The sequence below is a fragment of the Notolabrus celidotus genome, chromosome 23, assembly GCF_009762535.1.
Source record: "Notolabrus celidotus isolate fNotCel1 chromosome 23, fNotCel1.pri, whole genome shotgun sequence".
In the NCBI taxonomy this organism is placed as follows: Eukaryota; Metazoa; Chordata; class Actinopteri; order Labriformes; family Labridae; genus Notolabrus; species Notolabrus celidotus.
Window position 1 is genome coordinate 7,998,727 of NC_048294.1, and position 18,479 is coordinate 8,017,205.

An 18,479-nucleotide genomic window follows, 5' to 3' on the forward strand; every position below is an offset into this window, starting at 1 on the left:
ACAACTAAACCCAGATCAAGAACTACAAAATAAAACAGGAAACACGATAGGAATACAACACAAGACAAGGTACCAAGAAGGACTCAAGGAACTTACAACTAACACAGAATATAAACAGATGAAACACAAGGTTAATCTAGAACTATATGTCAGGAAATCAAACAACACAAAGGAAAGCACAGCTAAACAAAATGTAAGGTAATGGATCTAATGGATCAAGAAACAACAGCATTTAAGTAGCAGAATTAAACGCTACATGGAAAATGATGTCTTAGCTGGAGGTCGTTACACGTTATCTGCTGGCTGTGCCACAATTACTGAAACGTTGGCATCCACTCTAGAGGTATATATTGTGTAGAGTCGTCAGGTGATAGTAGATGATGATTGCTGATTGGTTCTGTAAGTGCCTTACCTTAACATGAAAAAAGTTGTATTATGCTTGAGTTTCTCTGAGGGACAACCTGATAACTTGCATCATATCACATCTGTGAAAAAGAATCTGGCAAATTTCAGCTCTGCCTGACCACTGTGGCAAAAACGTTTGCGTCCTCCTCAGGCTGGTCTTGAGAGTCGGGGCATATGCTATCTTAACAAGTCGTTAAGTCATGTTGTTAAGTTATGGACAGGAAAAGCTTGGCGTTCAAGTGGCAACACCACAGATAATCAATGGCAACATGAAGGCCATGTTATCCGTTCACTTTAGCAGAATTTAAGCTAACATCAGAAAAAGATGAAACCCCTCGAAACAGGGCATTAATCTCACATTTGCATGACCAAGGGAACGATTTTGTAGTGCTGCTTGTACGTGTTGGAGAATAGCCGACACATCCACCAAATATATGACCAAACTATCATCAGGCACATCATAACTCGACTTTGACTTACGGTGTTGTGAGTACCATAAGAACTTGGTATTAATATGGTCTCTTCTTGTCAGCATGGAAAACAAGACCCCATTCTAAGTCGCCATTAAGGACAGTCATCGAGCAAAGACGTAGGAGCAGCCAGAGGAGCTACTGGACCTGCTTTATTGACCTTGGCTTTGCGTCCTGCTCCCCCTGTCAGGATTCCAACTTGCATAACCACCTGTTCACTAAACTTTATCCTTTACTTAAATGTTGATGAATAAAGTGTATTTCGGTTTGAAAATGGCAATCTGGCATTATCTTTGTGCATCTGCTTTTTGCATCAGTATTATGCAGGGTTAGCTTTTATGGGAGTAGAGTTGGGACGTTTCTAAAGGCCCCGTGACTGACAGGAAGCCCTAAGAACATAATAATAGAACAGCATAATGTTAAGTAAGTGATGGAGCATTTTTTATAGTTCTTCACGGTGCACAAATTGGCCGGCAAAGTGTTGCGTTAAGTGATATCTTAGACATTTTGTTTACAGATACTTAGACTCCTCATCATTGCACAGGTAATGCTAACAACACGGCTATGTTATGTCCAGATAATTTGGTAATAGTATGAAAACAAGCCAGCTAAGGACAATAAACTGAAAATGAAACAGCTAAATGAAAGTCAGCCACCTGTGCTACTCCTACTGTACTACTTTGCAAGTGTCCCTCGGGAAAACAGATAAAAACCCTACATATATGGGGTTAGCTAGACAGTACGCTTTTAGCTTCTCTCTCTCTCTCTCTCTCTCTCTCTCTCTCTCTCTCTCTCTCTCCATGAGATTTTTCCGTGGTCCGGTTTGGTTCTCAGGAATGCAGCTGTGAATCTTTCGGAGAGCTTAAGCTCGACTCTTGTGTGAATCGTGTCAAAACAAGCAGACATCACTTAGTCCACGAGAGCTGAGAGAGGCAGGCGGGCTCGGGGGCCTCCGCTGAGCTGTCCGGCCCTTTAGGTCACCTGGCAATTAACCTCTGACCGGGCAGCATGTCCTTGCACAGATTTTTCAATGTGCAGATTTTTCCCTCAGTCATTTATGGGTTGAGCACTTTTTGGAAGTTTTTTGGGGGGCATATTTTGACCCCGTTAAAGTGTTTGTTTTACACGGTGAAAGACACAAGGAAAAAAGGAACAATCTGCTCATCTGTTCATTAATTCACATTTCTGAATCCTTCCCATATTACTTTTTCTTTTATCATTCAAAACAAGTGATATGTTCATCATAAAGTTTATATTTCTGTCACTTAATAGATAAAAAACTTTATAAGTAATGCCTGACAACTGTTGCATTTTGCCCTTTTTCTCGTCTTGCATGCTGCTGTTCTTCTCCTTTAACCCCTTTCCTCATCTGCTCAGCCAAACTAATCCAAACCCTCCCTCTCTCCTCTCTCCTCTCTCTTCTCTCCCCCCGACTAAGCGACCCTTGACCCTGCGCACCTCTTTGAATGTCACATGACCGTGCAGGTGTGGAGGGGTCTCTGCCCTGGCCAACCCCCAATTAGTGACCCTAATTAGTGGAGAGGCCCCCCTGCTGGGCCGCTGAGCTGCTTCATAGGAGGAGGAGGAGGAGGCCGGGAGGAGGGAGGAAGGAGAACAGGGGGAGGAAAGGGGGGGGGGCGGGCAGGACAGTGGAGCATTCCTGAAGGTCTGCGGACCCTCCAGAATCACACACAAACATGTACGGCACGAGGTTCAAAGAGAAACATGGAGCTGAGAGTTGGTCTGTTGATGCACAACAAACAGCGTCTGAGTGCTGACGTGGAAATGATCTGAAGCTCGCTCACACGCAGGACAGTAAACATGAGAGGAGGGGGGAGGCAGGTGCGCATGCAGAGATCAACCCAAGCATCCTTTCTTTTATTTATCCTTCACATTATTATTTAATATATGTTTTATTCAAACATGAAATTGAATCCCTGTTTTCTACACTTCAAGTTTTGGCAGCAAATTGAAATAAAAGTGTCAAAAGCAAAACCATTCAATGAGTGACATGTCTTTATTAAAAGTGCTGCATTTATCATAAGTGGTAATTACTACCCTCAAAGTAGTATCTTTTTAAAGCACAGCTTATTATGTTAGTTTCATCTGAATCAATGCTTGGTTTTTAATTGAAGATTAATGGAATAAAACGTTTCATGTAAATATTGTAAAAGTCGTGGAAAGGAACGAATGACTGCATGTACACAATTTAGTCTGATGTGATGAAGTCTGGTTTAATGAACAACCATTACATCAGAAATATATTTAATATCTATATTTAACTGTGTAATAAAAGGTTTATTACACTCTATAATGTCGTAGCAAAAACAACCGGAGGATTCTTCTATGAACTTTTGAAGTGAAACCATATTTCACTATATATAATAGTTACACAGTGTGTGCTGAGATGTGTTTATTACATGTTAATATACCGTTCATTAATGCTTAACAGTGGGTCTTAAACTACATTTTCTTATTATGCTTTTTCACAAGCTTAATTAATCTCAGACAAACATTTTTAGCATTTTGCATTAAAATTCTTCTTGTTTCTTATTTCTAAAATATCTATTTGGATATTATAGAATTTAAGCTGCATAAATAAATGTATCCAATAAATTGAATTTGACTTACTTCATTGTTATTATTAGGTTAATATTGAAGCTGTTGAAGGTTTTCAATGGTAGGCCTCACTCTTGCTTTGATGTAAATCAGGGTGTCATCGACATATGCGATAACTTTTTTGATTGTAACGTCCAAACTGTTGCTTTTATTTCAAAACATGAACATGTTACTACATGTGCATACACAACATTAAAGATGATGCTATGTAGAACTGAATAATTGCATTACATTTTGAAAAGTGATGATAGCAAGAGTAGATTTTTTGTTATCATATTTGATTTGATTTTGATTCATTCTATGCAGAAAAACTACCTTAAAGCTTTAAGTAGAGGATTGTTTCCACTTTATTTTTAAACAGGCATAAAGTTTATTTAGAACATGAATGTGTGTTACAAGTTTCATGGACACAAATGCAAAATTTGACTTTCAGGGAAAGTACTGTTTGTTCAGGTTTTATTCTTCAGAGCAACATATTTATGTTGTGTTTTTTTAGTTTGAGTTGAATTTGTATGATGTTTATTTTTTTTAGGGGAATGCATCTCTGCTAAAAAAACTTTTTTTGGGTTGTTTTTTTTGCATTTTCCATTAAAAAAACTGGCCAAAAAACTGTCATTGGATATAATCGGAAAATATTTCTACCACCGTTTTACCATCAAAAAGAGTCTTTTGGAAACATAAAAAATGTCTGTTGTATAACTTTAAAACCAAACTACCAGTATTATTGTTAGTATATCCTTTTTTTGTTCTCACCACCTTGGAAAATATAGCTGCGGTTGAAAGATGACTCATCAAACCCTAACACACTGAGTCCTGTGGCTCTGCTCTGGAGGCTGTTTACCACCAGTTTCCTCCTCTGCAGTGGGGTCCTTCTTCCTGCCTGTCCCCTCCCTGCTCTTCTCTAAAGCAGGCCACCCATCTGGTCCTCTTTCTGCTGGCCCTCTCGCCTCTTCCTCGCTCAAATAAAGGTGCCAATCACTATAATTGGCACCCTGCGGATCAATTGTCCCGGCTTGGAGGAGAGCCCCTCGCTGCAGTCTGGGCTGACAGGGGGGGATGTATGTACTGTGTTACCTTTCCAGCTTAGTCCGACCTACACATGACTTGTTCTTTCTCTGCAGATTATTCTCCGTTTGACGTGTCAATTGGGAAGTTTTCATAAGTAATCATTGAAATGTGAGTTAGCTGAGGAGCCTGTCAGTACAAGTATCATGTAGCAGCTTCAGCATCACACAGGCCTTTTACTTCAGAGGCCCAAAGAGGAAAAAATGTTGGGAGAAGTCCTCAAATGTTTTGTCCAATTGAAAGTATGAACTGTATTTACATAGTACTTTCTGTAGTCCTCTGACCCCCAAAGCACTTTCACATTACATGTCACATTCACCCATTCACACACTGATGGTAGAGGCTGCTATGTAATGCGCCCATCAGTATTAACTAATCACATCCACATCCCCCTGACCGCAACTGCTCCTTACAATAGTTTAGTAATATTTGGCAACAAGTTAATGTCAAGTTTCAGTTTTTGTAAAAGTGCAAAAAATCCTACTTACATGAAAATATATTCAATATATATATATATATATATATTTTTTAAATATAACCAAAAATCTGTGAAGTAAATCAAAATAAAATGAATAATTCAATAAGTATAAAAAATACAAGATAAATATGCTGGAGTTTATTTTTGAAGTTTTGAGCTCGACGCCATAATAATTAAAACTAAAATAGAGAAATGCTTGATCGTAGTTTACACGTAATGAGTCTAGAAAATGCTAAATTTTCACTTACTTAAATAACTGACGGAAAGCATTTAACCTTTTCATGATATTCCATAGACCGTATTTATCTATTTTTTTAGGTGCACTGGTATGTGTGACATTGTTGGACGTAGATTATTAATGCAATCATTTTTTTTTTGTATGTTTGTAAAGGTGGAGCCTTTCTGCTCATTAGCTTGAAACATGTTTCAAGGGATCAATAATACCTGAATACATGTAACAACATATTGATTATATTTGGTGCAATTTATCCAAATCGGTGAATTAACTAGAAACTGCAATCAAAAACACACTAAAGTAATAAAAGATCATTCTTACCTGTGTAAAGTTGTAGAGTTGATATTGACATTAAGTGAAATACAAGTCCAGGACTTCAGTGAGCACACGCACTTACTCTCTACCATTCTTCAGATTGCTTTGTCATGGCCATGAAGCGACACAGAGTTTGCACTTGACTTGGTATTTGTTGTGTGTAAAGTGCAGTTATACATATGACTTTGCATCCCCACTTCAACAAACAGGAACAGCCTTGTAGTCTTCTCCTGTGAGAAAAAGTAGATCACAACAATTACATTTTTCTCTTGAAGCAGAGTGAAATAAGACTTGAAAGAGACTATGGGACACTAATTTAAAACCTGACTTTAAAGCTCCTGTAAGGAACGTTTGGGTTAAGTGATTGATTTTGGCGCCCCCTGTGGACACGCAGTACATCTCTTTGATAAGTCTGTCCCATTTATGTATGACTCACATTTATAGCAAAAAAACGAATAAACAAGGCATCCCTCTTAGTTATAGTAGTTAAATATACCTCTCATGAAGAATCTTTGCTGTGGAAAATGTAAATAAAGCAGTTTTAGTGACACCTACCCTGCGACAGCAGTTCAGGGCTTCAAAAATAAGATGATAGAAATGATCAGTTGTGTCACTTCTGGTCTTGTTTGCTTTTGTTGGTCATAAAAAAACCTTGCCATGAATTTCCGTCTGTTTCATCACCCATTTAAAAACCTCCTCACAGGAGCTTTAAATTCTTTAAACTGATATGTTTGAATGAGCTATAACTTAGATCTGGTGTTTTTTAGAAATTCTTAAAGGGTCAAAATTAAATGTTCTTCATCACCGGGGAAAAAAGACCAACCTCAGGTGGTGGATTCATTTTTAAAGCTAGCTCTTTCAATTTGGTTGATTAAACTAAAAGTTTCACTGACAGCGCTTTGTATCATCACCGCTGTTATTCTTCTAACTTTTCAATTATCTGAAATGTTTCTTTTTGCCATGAAAATATCATTTATTTACCTTATTTACTTTCAGAGCCTCATATTTTCATCCAATTAATGTCCCAAGGGCACATCCATTCATCCCCGTTCGTACCAAAAATCCAGACCCAAACAGAACTCAGAGTGCCGAGTCTTTAAAGGTAATGGCTCCACAGAAAGACCTGAAAAAGGTAAAATGCCCACTGCCTTGATCTTTTATTTTAATCTCACTGATGGGTTGGACAAAGACCCAAGGTTTTTAATAAAGCAAAGTCCAAAACCCTGAGTGTGAATGGAGAGAGCTTTGACATGCAGATGTCAGACATGTTTGTAGATTTTGTTGACCGATTACACAAAGACATTGAATGGAGCACTAAAAGCTTCTCTCTGAATCATTATACAAACAGATGTTGCTTTTATAAATGTGCAACAAATGCTGAAATAAACGTATTTTCCACAAAAGCTTTGAAATAAAGAAGAAGAGACCACAGGAGGCAAATTACATAGACATATATTTATATGCATATGAATAAAAATACATATACATATTGTACAATATCTTGGCCGAGCGTGAAAACAGCTCTGTCAGCCCAGAAACAGAAGTAAGCCTCTTTAAATAAGTGCAAAATGTTAATGAGACAAAGAACTGTAAAGCATATATAAAGTCTTTTTTTCTGAATCTTCCTTTGCGGTTTGTTTTTTTCCTGTTGAAATCACATGGAGCGGACATGGAGAGAACGTGTGCAAAGACCCATCATATATATTCATATATAACTTTATATATATGTACATAGAGTTTGTTGAGCATAAGTAGAAGCTGGTGCTGTTAAGTTACCTTTACTGCTTAAAGAAAAGACGTTATGGCCCTTTGGAGGACCTTGGCTGTGCATAAAAGAAAAAAAACAAAACAATGCAGTTCAATTTCAAAATAAAAGTTCCACACAATCTCAAAAAGATCTCACCCTTAAAATAAAATCATAACGCAGTAAGAGAGAGCCACGAGAAGGCCTTCTGAGATGGTGGTTCACAAGTGCAAGATGTCACAGATTGCACATAACGAAAGCAACATTTTTTTTTTTTATCAACTCATGAGAGAGAAGAAACTGCCGGAAAAATAAAAAGTAAAAGTAAAATGAAATCAAAGGCTTTGTCTGACTGATGCAAGGCTTTACAAAGCATCTATCTGTCACCTGGAGGAGAAGTGGCATCTCACTTGGTCTCAAACACAATACAGTAACTGCAGATTTACATTAAGAAACACCACCGTACAGTGACAGAAGAATGGAGTCAGTGCTGATTCTGAACGACAAGAGACAATACCAAGTGTTTTGTAAATGCTTTGAATGTCTTTGCAGACACATTTCCTGAAAATGAGATCAAGTAAGAGCAGTTTTGGGAGCTGATGTATCCATTTTTTAAAAACTACTTGCAACAAAAATGCAAAAAAATGCAGCTTAAAAGGGTAAAAGAGTGTTTTGATACGACTCGGAGAGAAAACGACCCTGATGCGAGTGAAAGGAAAAAGAAACGAGGGTCTGTGAAAGGGTACACAAGAAACAAGCCTCCTGACCTCTCAGCTCCATCTCTCCGCTCAATATTTGATGCCCCACCGCGTGAATTATGGATGGTGCTTATAGAAAATAATACAGTGTTCAACAACAGCACAGGTGCAGCGCTGCAAAGACCCACGAGTACAGGACAGGGTTTTTTTTTCTTCTTATGCTAGAAGCGCTGCCGGGGTCTAAACACAACAGCAACAAATCACCTGCTAGCATACGCAGCTACACGGGTGCAAAAAGGCCCAGAAGAGCCGACAGACAGGGGAGCGTTTTCATCGGCTGAGGTCAGAATCTGGACGAGAAATGTACGTGCAGCGCAGAAACGTGTCTTTACTTTTAAATTGATGTCATGGGAGTGTTGGAGTTTCCTTTAATAGGTGTCGAGTCACCTCTAGGGGAAAGTATTCAACCTCACAACGACACGAAACCTACAGATGAATAGATTCATGAGGAAGTGTGAGGTGGAAATAAGAGGCAGCACACAGACCAGAGATGGAAGTTTTGAATAGAGGCGATAACTCGGCTGACACGTGTAAATTGGGGGCAAATTGGGGTCAATTCACAGTTACTCAAAAGTGAGCTTTGATTCTCTTTGGGCAGCATGGAAACCTGGACTCATTTCTTCATATTAGGAGAGAAAAATAAAGTTAAAGTACTGCAGCTGTTTCTTTTTTTAGTCCTTTTGCAGAAGGAAGAAACCGCTACAGAGAAAAGTCAAAATTTGGGAGGTCTTCAAATCAATCACTTCAAAACGAAACTAAAAGGAGCAACTGTTGGATTTATTCTTAAATATATCTATCAAAAAATAATCTGATTTACACCTCTGATTTTTTTCTTTTGCTAAATGTGTGAAATCTCAATCCGGGGTCAAAATACAAAAAAAAAAAGGTGGAGATTTTGGAGGAGGTGTAAAATCCTAGGACAAAACATAAAGTGCTTTAAAAGAGGGGCAAGCTGGGGGACATGACGTCTAAAAGTAGAGCGATCAAGGGCTGAAACATCAAAAGGGGAATTATGAAGCAAACACAAATTTCAAAATAAAAGTATATCATTATAAGTACTAATTTCTGCATGTGACTATGGAGCTTATAGCAGTCTAAAAAATGTGCCTAAGGTAGACTTTTCAGTGTTTTGTGATGACGGTCGAGACCATGAAACGTCTGACTCGTAAAAGAAGTGTTTTGGGGGTAGCAAATATTACACGGATTGAGGCTTTTTGTGACTTTGCATGTTCATCCCAGCGAGGGCTGAATGAAATGAGTACTCGCTTTTCCTTAGGAATGAAAAAAAGAAAATTGCGTCTTTAGAATGTATCGTCATATACGACAAAAACAAAACATTAATGAGAAGCAGTTTGGTGTTTATGTGTGAAAATGAAGAGATTATGAAGATTGTTGCAGATGATTTTTTGTCATCATTGCAGCTGTAATCCCAAATCTGCTGATGAGTCAAGATGCAAAACAGACTTCTGTAAATACAAATTTGGGACAGATGTTCAAAAATTCGCTTTTGACTGTGTGAAAAGTTTTTGGGGTTCAAAGGTCGTCAGTGATTGGAGGAAACGTGAGCTTCATCCATAAATGCTTTGGCAGAATCTAACCAGCTTTCTCTTCTTTCTTCTCGTGTTCTTTTATTTTGAAACTATCAGATCTAGATATGTGATTTTTTTTCTTTTTGCTCCATTTTTGTCCAGATCCTACCACAAATTATTTCATACACAAACACAACCAAATAAAGAATTTACCAAAAAACTACCGCCGGACACCAAACACACTGATATTTAAATGCTACGATTCTTTTTTTTTCTTCAGTGTTTCTTCCATATCGTGAAAGCACATCAACTAAAAATCAAACATGGCCACTTGTACTGAGAAAATGTACCGGAATGTGTACAAACTGCTTGCTTTGAAATGCCGCTCCTCTCATTCAGACGCTGATTCAGTCTGAACTTCTTATGTCAAGTATTATTTTTTTTTCCTGAACAGTAAAATGAAGGCCTGTATAGAGAGAAAACACACACACACAAACTCACTGGACACAAAGTGAAGAGCCACTTAAAACCACTGCGAAGAGAGTGGAGATAAAAACATCTGTCTGTCAGGGGTCACACACGTACACACACGGCATTTCTGCAAAAATTCACAAGTTTTGTTTCTTTTTTTCTAACGTGGGAAAGTCCGTCACATCGAGTCAGTTTTATTATTCGTGTCAGTGCTGTGGCACAAAACGGTGCCACAAGGAAAAGAACTTTCCTTTTCCAGATTTCTTGTGATCCAGGGTGTTTTCTTCCCCCTTGGTGCTGCCTGTCAGGTGTCAAACAGGCAGCAAAAGAGTGCTCTTACAAGTCCTAGTCCTACCCCCCAGGTGTCCTATAACTTAAGAAACCGTCTTCTTCCCTCCCAGATCCGCCTCCTTCCTGTCCAGCCGCATGTACGGCTCAAAAGCTGAAGATCCACACCCGTAGGCGGAGGTCAGTTCGTGATGAGCGCCTCCCAGCAGCGGCATGGAGAAGCACAAGGAGTGAGGCGGAGGAACGCCCAAACGCGGTGAGGGTGGAGCGCCGCCCAGAGAGGGCAGCGACAGCCCGAACGTCCCCCCTGATAGGGAGCTGGGAGGAGTGTTGCTGCTGATCCCCGGAGAGGTGGAGGAGCCTCCACCTGGGCTGCTCAGCAGGGAGCCGTTGGCCGGATGCGGAGGCCCGAGGAGGGAGTTGTGAGGTGGGACGGGGCCGGACAGGAGGCGGCCCTGCTCCAGGAGGCGCAGGATGTTGCAGGTGGCCAATGACTCGTTGCTGGAGGAGGAGCGTTTGTCCGAGTCCTTGGTGGTGTCTTTTTTCTGTTTGGTCCGCCGGTTTTGGAACCAAACTTTGACCTGAAAGAAAATATTCACGTTAGCATTTGTAGCATCACGTTTGCACTTGAAATGAAAAGGCTCCTAAACTTTTCAAAGGCTTACAATGACTCATGACAGAGAAATCACAATTTTAAACTTGTTTTCTCATAAAAACATCTAAATTCTTCAGATTTTTTACACTTTATGTGATGATTAAAGTTATTCCTTGAACATTATGTTTTGTTTTGAGGTATTTCAAATGCTTTGACAATTAACTTCACCTAAAATCAATCAACGACCCATTCAAAAGATATTTTATTTCCACAAGTTTTTTGACTAAAGGTTAATAATTTGGGCTGACTTTACAATACAAATTCAAATTAAACAATTTTCCTACATTTTTAACATTATGAACGGAACGTTTGGGATTCTGATGCGTTGGTTTGATCAATGAAGCCGACATTGGGCTCCAGATAACAACATATTTTTGACTAAACTAACAAAGTAACCACACAAAAATGATCAGTACTGATCCAAAGTTATTGGGATCCCCCAATCTTGGTTCCAACCCCTCCTAACATCTTGTTTCCTCTTCCCATGCCCAAAAGGTGAACATGTGTGTGACTGACTTCTCTGTGACCTCTGCTTGATGCATATCTATTCTGTAGCATGTGAGCGATAAGAGCACGCAACACCTATAGAGATAAACCATCCATACACGCAGAAACTCGTGCAGAACATGAAGCAATGCTGTAATCCCCTGGCACCAGCCATTGGATCAGATCTGTTGTTTTCCTGCACACATTTGATCATGGTTGGTCCCACACACTTTACATCATCTCACACTTCAGGGATCTAACAGGGTTGAAATGCACATATGGGGATGTGCAGTAATATCATGGAAGAATGGGGATATCAAACCAGATACAAGAGAGAGTTGGAGAATAGAAAGGTAGTCGGGTGCGGGTGCAAAAGGCTAGAAAACTGAGCAATGCTACTAAAACATGAAGCTAATTTCCCCACAATCAAGCTAGTTTCACACTTTTTGCTGACTCATGAAAAAAGGAAGTAAGATATCATTTTATAAGAACATAAACTCATTTTCCTCATCTTGCACTGCAGCTAATCTTGCATCGCACCGAGCATCACGCCACAGATCGAGAGAAGCTCGCTGAACTCTGCCTGTCCTTGTCGGCCATGTTTAATTGATGGCCGAGCAGTGTAGCTTTAATGTATAGCGTGTGGAAACGTTGAGGTTGGGTGGGATGTTGATTGGAGGGCACAGTGGGGTCACAGCAGATCGCTGCACGGAGAGGAATCACACACATTAAAAATGTATGAAACACTGACCGAGTTTCACTGCAGAGCCAGTACTGTGCACAGCGAGGCATGCAGATGACTGGAGGTTGGTTATGTCGTGTTATGATGCAAATTTTTTTACATTTTTCACAGCTCAATTTTAAACAAGACAAGTTTGACCATTTTATACTGGACAAATCAAAGTAAAGGCAATCGAAAACAAATCAATATCTGTTCAAAGCTTCCTCAATGTTCACTTCTCGGTTCAATTTCAAAGCTTTATTGGTGTGAACGATTCAGAAACTCGTTTTCCAAAGAAACACAATGCACAAAAAAAAACATTTTAGCAGCACCAAATCTGAAAAAAATATATAAAATGTGACACCATTATTATATATTTTTTTGTAATGAAAAAATGTTTAAAAAAAACACGATGTCAACGTTCTGACTCAGACTCTTTTCAAAACGGAGAAAATGTCTCTGAGAAGCTTTTTTTCTCACACTAATAATTGAAAGTCACCACAGAATGACATTTTTACCTTCATCTAACCTTTTCCTCCAAGTTTCTCGAGCTGTGGTGATATTTTGGATGTGTGACATAGTTACAAATCACCAGTGAAAGTCGAACTGTCAGTACAGGACGGATACAGAAGCTGGGGTTCGGACGGTTCTTCTTTTCTTCTTGATAATTAAATTATTGTAGATTTAACCGGGATGTCAGATTGTTCATTTTAATAAATTGGAGGTGATGTTTAGAGCAGGGGTTCTCAAACTTTTTGGAGCCAGGGACCCCTTACAGGTCAGAACATTTTCCAAGGACCCCCTCATAATTATAACATAGATTAAGCACATGCTTACTACTATTTGCACTCTTAGTTGCCCTTGGAACTATTTGTATTGTAAAACTTATCAATGTAAATACTTCAGACCTGTACCATAGTGATAAACAGATAACACTTCAATTTGAATCAAGTAAATACCACTTGTATTCTTTAAAACAGAGGGTCATGTCATTCCTTATGGATCAACATGACAGCATTTAAACTTTTCAAGTAATCAATCTTAAACGCTTTCAGAAAATTAACAGTAGCAAGACTCACATATCCCTTCGAGCCACTAAATGGTATCATTACAATGGTGTATATGCTGTTTTTAATGACACAGCTCAACTTTGTAATTAATTAGAAATGTATTCTAATTATTTCGCGGACCCCCAGGGGTCCCAGGACCCCACTTTGAGAACTACTGGTTTAGAGTACAGCCTGATTTTCGTGAAACTTTGTTGATGGGTGAAACACGGGACCCGGAGGATCCCATTACATTTTGGAGGGGATCCGAATCCGAATGACGAACAAGGCAGGGCACCATGTGTGCTCTCCATGGGCCTTAAACTTTCATTATCTGAAGGTTAGATTTCTTTCTAATTTATCAACAAACAAGAACAGCGAGATAAAAACCCAACTAAATTTCCTTTAACACAATTTCACGTTCATTAAAGTAAAAAAAAATAACAGGTTATGTTTGCAAAGGAGCAGAAAAGCTGAAAAAACATCAAAATTAGGAGCTGGAAGAAGGGATTTTTTTGTCCTTAGCAGCAACATAACTAATATAATTGAACTTTTGACATGTTTATTTCATTCACACATGCAAAATAGGAAAGTAGAACGTTTGGTTGATGTAGTGTTGATAAAAGAAATTCAGACAACAGTGAAACTTTTTCCATCTGTGGATGGAAAGAGCAATCTGAGAAACCAGTCCAGTCGATTTTTCACTTTCAAAACTCGTCTTTCCCACGTCAATGAAAGCAGCAGATAAACAAAAGTATAAATCATAGTAAAGCACTCAGCAAGTATGTTTATGTGTCCTCTTTTTCCACTCATCCTCCGCTCCAGACATGACATTTCAAGGTAATTCCACGACAGACTTTCCATTCAGCCTCTTCCCGATATTTCGTAGAATTCAGTAATCTAATCCCTGATAAATGGGGATTGGCATCAGGCGACTTAAAAGGAAACTCCAGTAACAGAAGGTACGTCTCAGCCTAACAGGGGTCTGTGCTTTCATTTAATAGTTTCATAATCATTCTCTTCTGATTGCACAACAGCCGAACTTCACACTTTTAGTAAAAAAGAGGAACAGTTCAAATACAACACACACATTTGGAGTGGTCACATGACGGAACACGCGGCAGTCTCTCACACATTTACAGAAAGCAAACCTCATGACCCCCCTACTCGGTAGAGGACATTTGGGTGTTAAAACCTTTGTCAGAGTGTGGGTTAAAAAAAACAACTATTACGATCAGTCCCAAAAGCATTTTAGTTAAACGTTACAGAATTCAAAGAGTTCCTAAGCTTTTGTTTGGTGTCTGTTTTACTTCAAAGGATGAAAGGAACATCAAAGCCACTTTATATGTGTTCTAAAACACTTTATCACAACCTTGTACGTTTGCTTCAAAGTAAGTATTTAACATTGACTGATCAGAAAATACAAACTTTTATGTAACAGAATTAAAGCTAAATCATGAACCCAGTGCTTCTGAATTTACCATATTTCTTGTTATCTTCGATTCCCTCATTTCATCACAAATAAAAATCTGGTCTCACGCAACGTTTCGGGCCACAAAGATCACTAAAGGTGAACTGTGGTATAAATATGTTCAAACTAGGTATGTTTTTGTTTCTTTCTTTTTTCCTGTAAGTCCAAAAAACATTGCTAACTGTCAGAAACAAAGAAGTGAACAACACTTATGTTCACATGATGAGGCATTCAAAGACATCCCTTTAATTCACTTTCAACAGCACTGCAGCATCAGAGAAAGGCGACAAGGATCTGTTTTCTGTTTGCACACCAGACAAAAATCATACCTCTCAAAGATATGAGCTTTGGGTTTGGGTGCTGAACTAGGGATGTTTTAAATCAACTTATTTCCTGGTCGTTTAAACATTTTTTTAAATTCTGACATGCCGGCTAGTTTAAAGCATAGACTGTATAAAATATGGACGTAGGATCCGTGACGTCACCCATATTGCCATATTGCTGCTGTCGAGTGATTGTGACGTAAAGAGGCGGGCTTTGAGCCTCCTAGCCAACGGCTACAGTGTTCCCGCCTGTCAATCAAGTCAGCTGTGCCTCTCATTGGAAGACTCGTAATCTCAATATCTTTGAAATTGCCGCATTAGAAAAACATTCCCCCCCCTACAGTGTGTGCAGATCGAGAAATGAGCAATCCAGACTACACTCGTCTTTTGAAGCAGGCTGTAAACATGTTTATTTCTGCTGTAAAGATCGTCTTTTTTGAATTGGTGTGTATGTGGTACTTCTGGAGCCAGCCTCAAGCGGATCCTTGATGAACTGCAGTTTTTAGCACTCCCGCATTGGACTCATGTTTGAGACTAAAGGTTGCTGCTTGGCTTAAAGACAAGAGGACACACAGGTAACAGTTGAAGTTGAGAACAATTTAGTCAACAGGGCCAAACACAGGATCACAAAGTCTGCAGGAAATGTCAAATTGTTTTGCACAGTGGGGCTAACACTAGCAGATCTAGCACCACAAGCCTTCAGGTCTCCTTGCAGGTTAAAGTCTGCTACAGTCAAGTGGTATAATGCCAGGTTCACCAGACTCAGCCGACATGGAACTTCTCCATTTTCTGCATCAAAATACTGACAAACCATGTTGTGCTGTGAGATGTCAGCTGTCATCAGTACTTGTTTCATCAAAAAGACACAGTTAGTGAGTAACTGGTGAACAAAGTTGAGCATTTAGCAGCCGAAGGGCAAGATTTTCTCCCTAAATTCTCACAACGACTCACAACGACAGCGACTCTTCTAATCTCTAGTGTGGTTGCATATTGCACCTTTCGTGCAGCTCGCATCCGTAAGCGTTTATCTCCTGAAACAGCGACGGTGCCAATAAGCTCACGCTAACATTTGGCAGCAGTAATAATCCAAAAGTAGCTGTCGATTGTGTGGAGGTGCTATCAGGTCGGCCTGTGTTAACCACATTATCAGCACCCGGGAGAGGCAGGCTCAACAGGAAGCTTGGGCAAGTGAGCTCATAGTTTCAGCTACTGACCATGACAAGAATAATGAGATCGGAGTGGATCTAGCAGCTCAGGGAGGAATACTGACGCCAGCAGGTCTTACAGTAAAGAGGGAGATGGAGATAAGAGGGAGGAGGAGATGACTGAGGCAGGGGGACGCAGAGATCATTTCTACCGCTTATCCCATCCTCCTCCGTCTATTTTTAGATTAACTCACACATCACCTCTCTTTAAGATCTGACTCTGTCTTTTACTCATGCGCTGCAGCCTGCCAACATCCCACATCCCATAAAAAGCTTTCACTACAGATGGAACTCCCGACCAATCCCTCGCTTTTATCCCCAAGCATGGGTGGGGCTCAGTCAGTTCACATCGCAGTTCTCCCGCATTACCGCAGGGGGGGAAAAAAAAAAAGGTGAAAAAAAAGAAAAGCTCTGTGGTGTTTTATGGGGATTTTATTCGAGTGGTAAAATGATGGGAAGAGAAGAAAGAAAAGCTGCCTTTGGTACATCTACACTATTGGATGTAAATCCTTTTTAATGGGATCCAGGGTTCATAGCTGGGGCAGAGATTACAGAGGGAGATCTCCAGATGACGTGACCTGCGTTTGCCCCGGCCGCGCCCTCTGCAACCCCGCCCCACTGCTCCATAGTCCGGCCAGGGCGAGGGGGGAGATGGAGGTCAGGACTTAGGAGAAGGCAGGAGAGCCGAGAGTGGTGGAAGTTAAGAGCAATGGGAGTTTAGAGTGAGTGGAATTACCGTAATAAGCGGTGTAGAGGGGCACGCCCTTTTTAGTACAACCAGATTTACATCTCCGGAAACAAACATTCACTACATATTCACATAAATTCAACCACACACATACACAAACAAATTATATATCAACAATTTAAAGATAAAAAGAAGTACAAAAAACTCATACATATATGGGATTTATTATGGCATTTTCCATACATGTAAAAGACTTTTGTTAACAGTCATTTCAATGTATTTTTAGATGAAATAACAGTAAATAAGTCACAGAAAGTTGTATTTTTTATTTTTTTATTTAACATTTATTTTACCAGGTAAGTCAATTGAGATTTGAGAACCAATTCTCATTTACAATAACGACCTGGGCGACGTGAAAGTGCTTGTACAGCAGTTTTGTTCTCTTTTAGATCTTTTTAGGACATTTTATTTTAAAGTAAGTTATTTTAATTGAAAGAAAAAAGGCAAAGGAAAAGTTTAAATCTGAATATTTCTATCTTTCTTTCCAAAACCAACCTTCTTTTTGTTAGTCTGGCTCCCTGCCTCGTCTGTGATTCGTCCATTGCTTTCAACTTCAGGAGCAAATATTTAAAATGCTTCACAAATGTGTAGTTTGGTTGAAAATGGCACTTTTGTCCACTCTAGTTTAAGCAAACATAACTCAAACAGGAGAAATGTCAGTATTAGTCTGGGACTATTTTTACGTGTGGATGAATACACGTTAGGTTATCTAGTTTGGTTAATGTTTGCAATACAGTGCAGATTGACTGAAAAACTACAGATCTCATGTTAATTATAATGAAGGAAAATGTCTCTGAGTGCAACAGTGTGACTCTTGGAGTATTTGTGAACAACATGTAGCTCTATGACAAACAGGAATAAGTTTATCCGGCTTTGGCTACTTAGTCAATACTTGTTAGTCGGATTATTTCATTGTTGGTTTAGGGTCTTTCAATGAGACTTTTGATCAGTTAGCAGACTACAGAAAAAAGTATAAGATTATTTTTTAGGACTGTTGAGATCAATTTTCAAAATGTGCAAAGCTGCAAGAGTTGGTGAGAAATGCACCGAGTGGATGAAGTTTTTACAGCTCATTTTTGCTGAGTTTTGTGGGAGTTATGTGAAATTATTTATATACATTTTAAACATAAAACTGTTATAATTCGACATTAGGATCAAATAAGGAAGAGAAGCAGATTCAAGATAATTAGTAAATGGTTTAAATATACACTACCAATTTGGAAACACCTTCTCTTCAATGGTTTGTATTTATTTTAATTATTTGAAAAACTGTAGATTAATACTGAAGACATCAAAACTATGAAAGACCATATATGGAGTTATTTAATTCACAAAAAAGTGTTAAAAAAAACAGCATATGTTTTATATTTTAGATTCTGTAAAGTAGCCCCCTTTTTCCTTCATGACAGCTTTACACACTCTTGGTATTCTCTCAGTCTGCTTCATG

The 18,479-nt window shown here is 39.1% G+C and overlaps 1 protein-coding gene and 1 non-coding gene across 2 annotated transcripts in view; both read right to left on the bottom strand.

The window, feature by feature from the left end:
• Window positions 1–7,027: 7,027 nt before the first annotated feature.
• Window positions 7,028–18,479, bottom strand: part of vax2 (ventral anterior homeobox 2) — a 32,893-nt gene continuing 21,441 nt past the window's right edge. The window contains exon 3 of the mRNA XM_034677295.1: window positions 7,028–10,958. Coding sequence (XP_034533186.1) covers window positions 10,464–10,958 — 495 coding nt within the window. The 3' untranslated portion in view covers window positions 7,028–10,463. The remainder of the gene's footprint in view (window positions 10,959–18,479) is intronic.
• Window positions 14,988–15,120, bottom strand: LOC117807889. Its single transcript, XR_004630053.1, has one exon. It is a non-coding gene; the product is annotated as a small nucleolar RNA SNORA68 (small nucleolar RNA).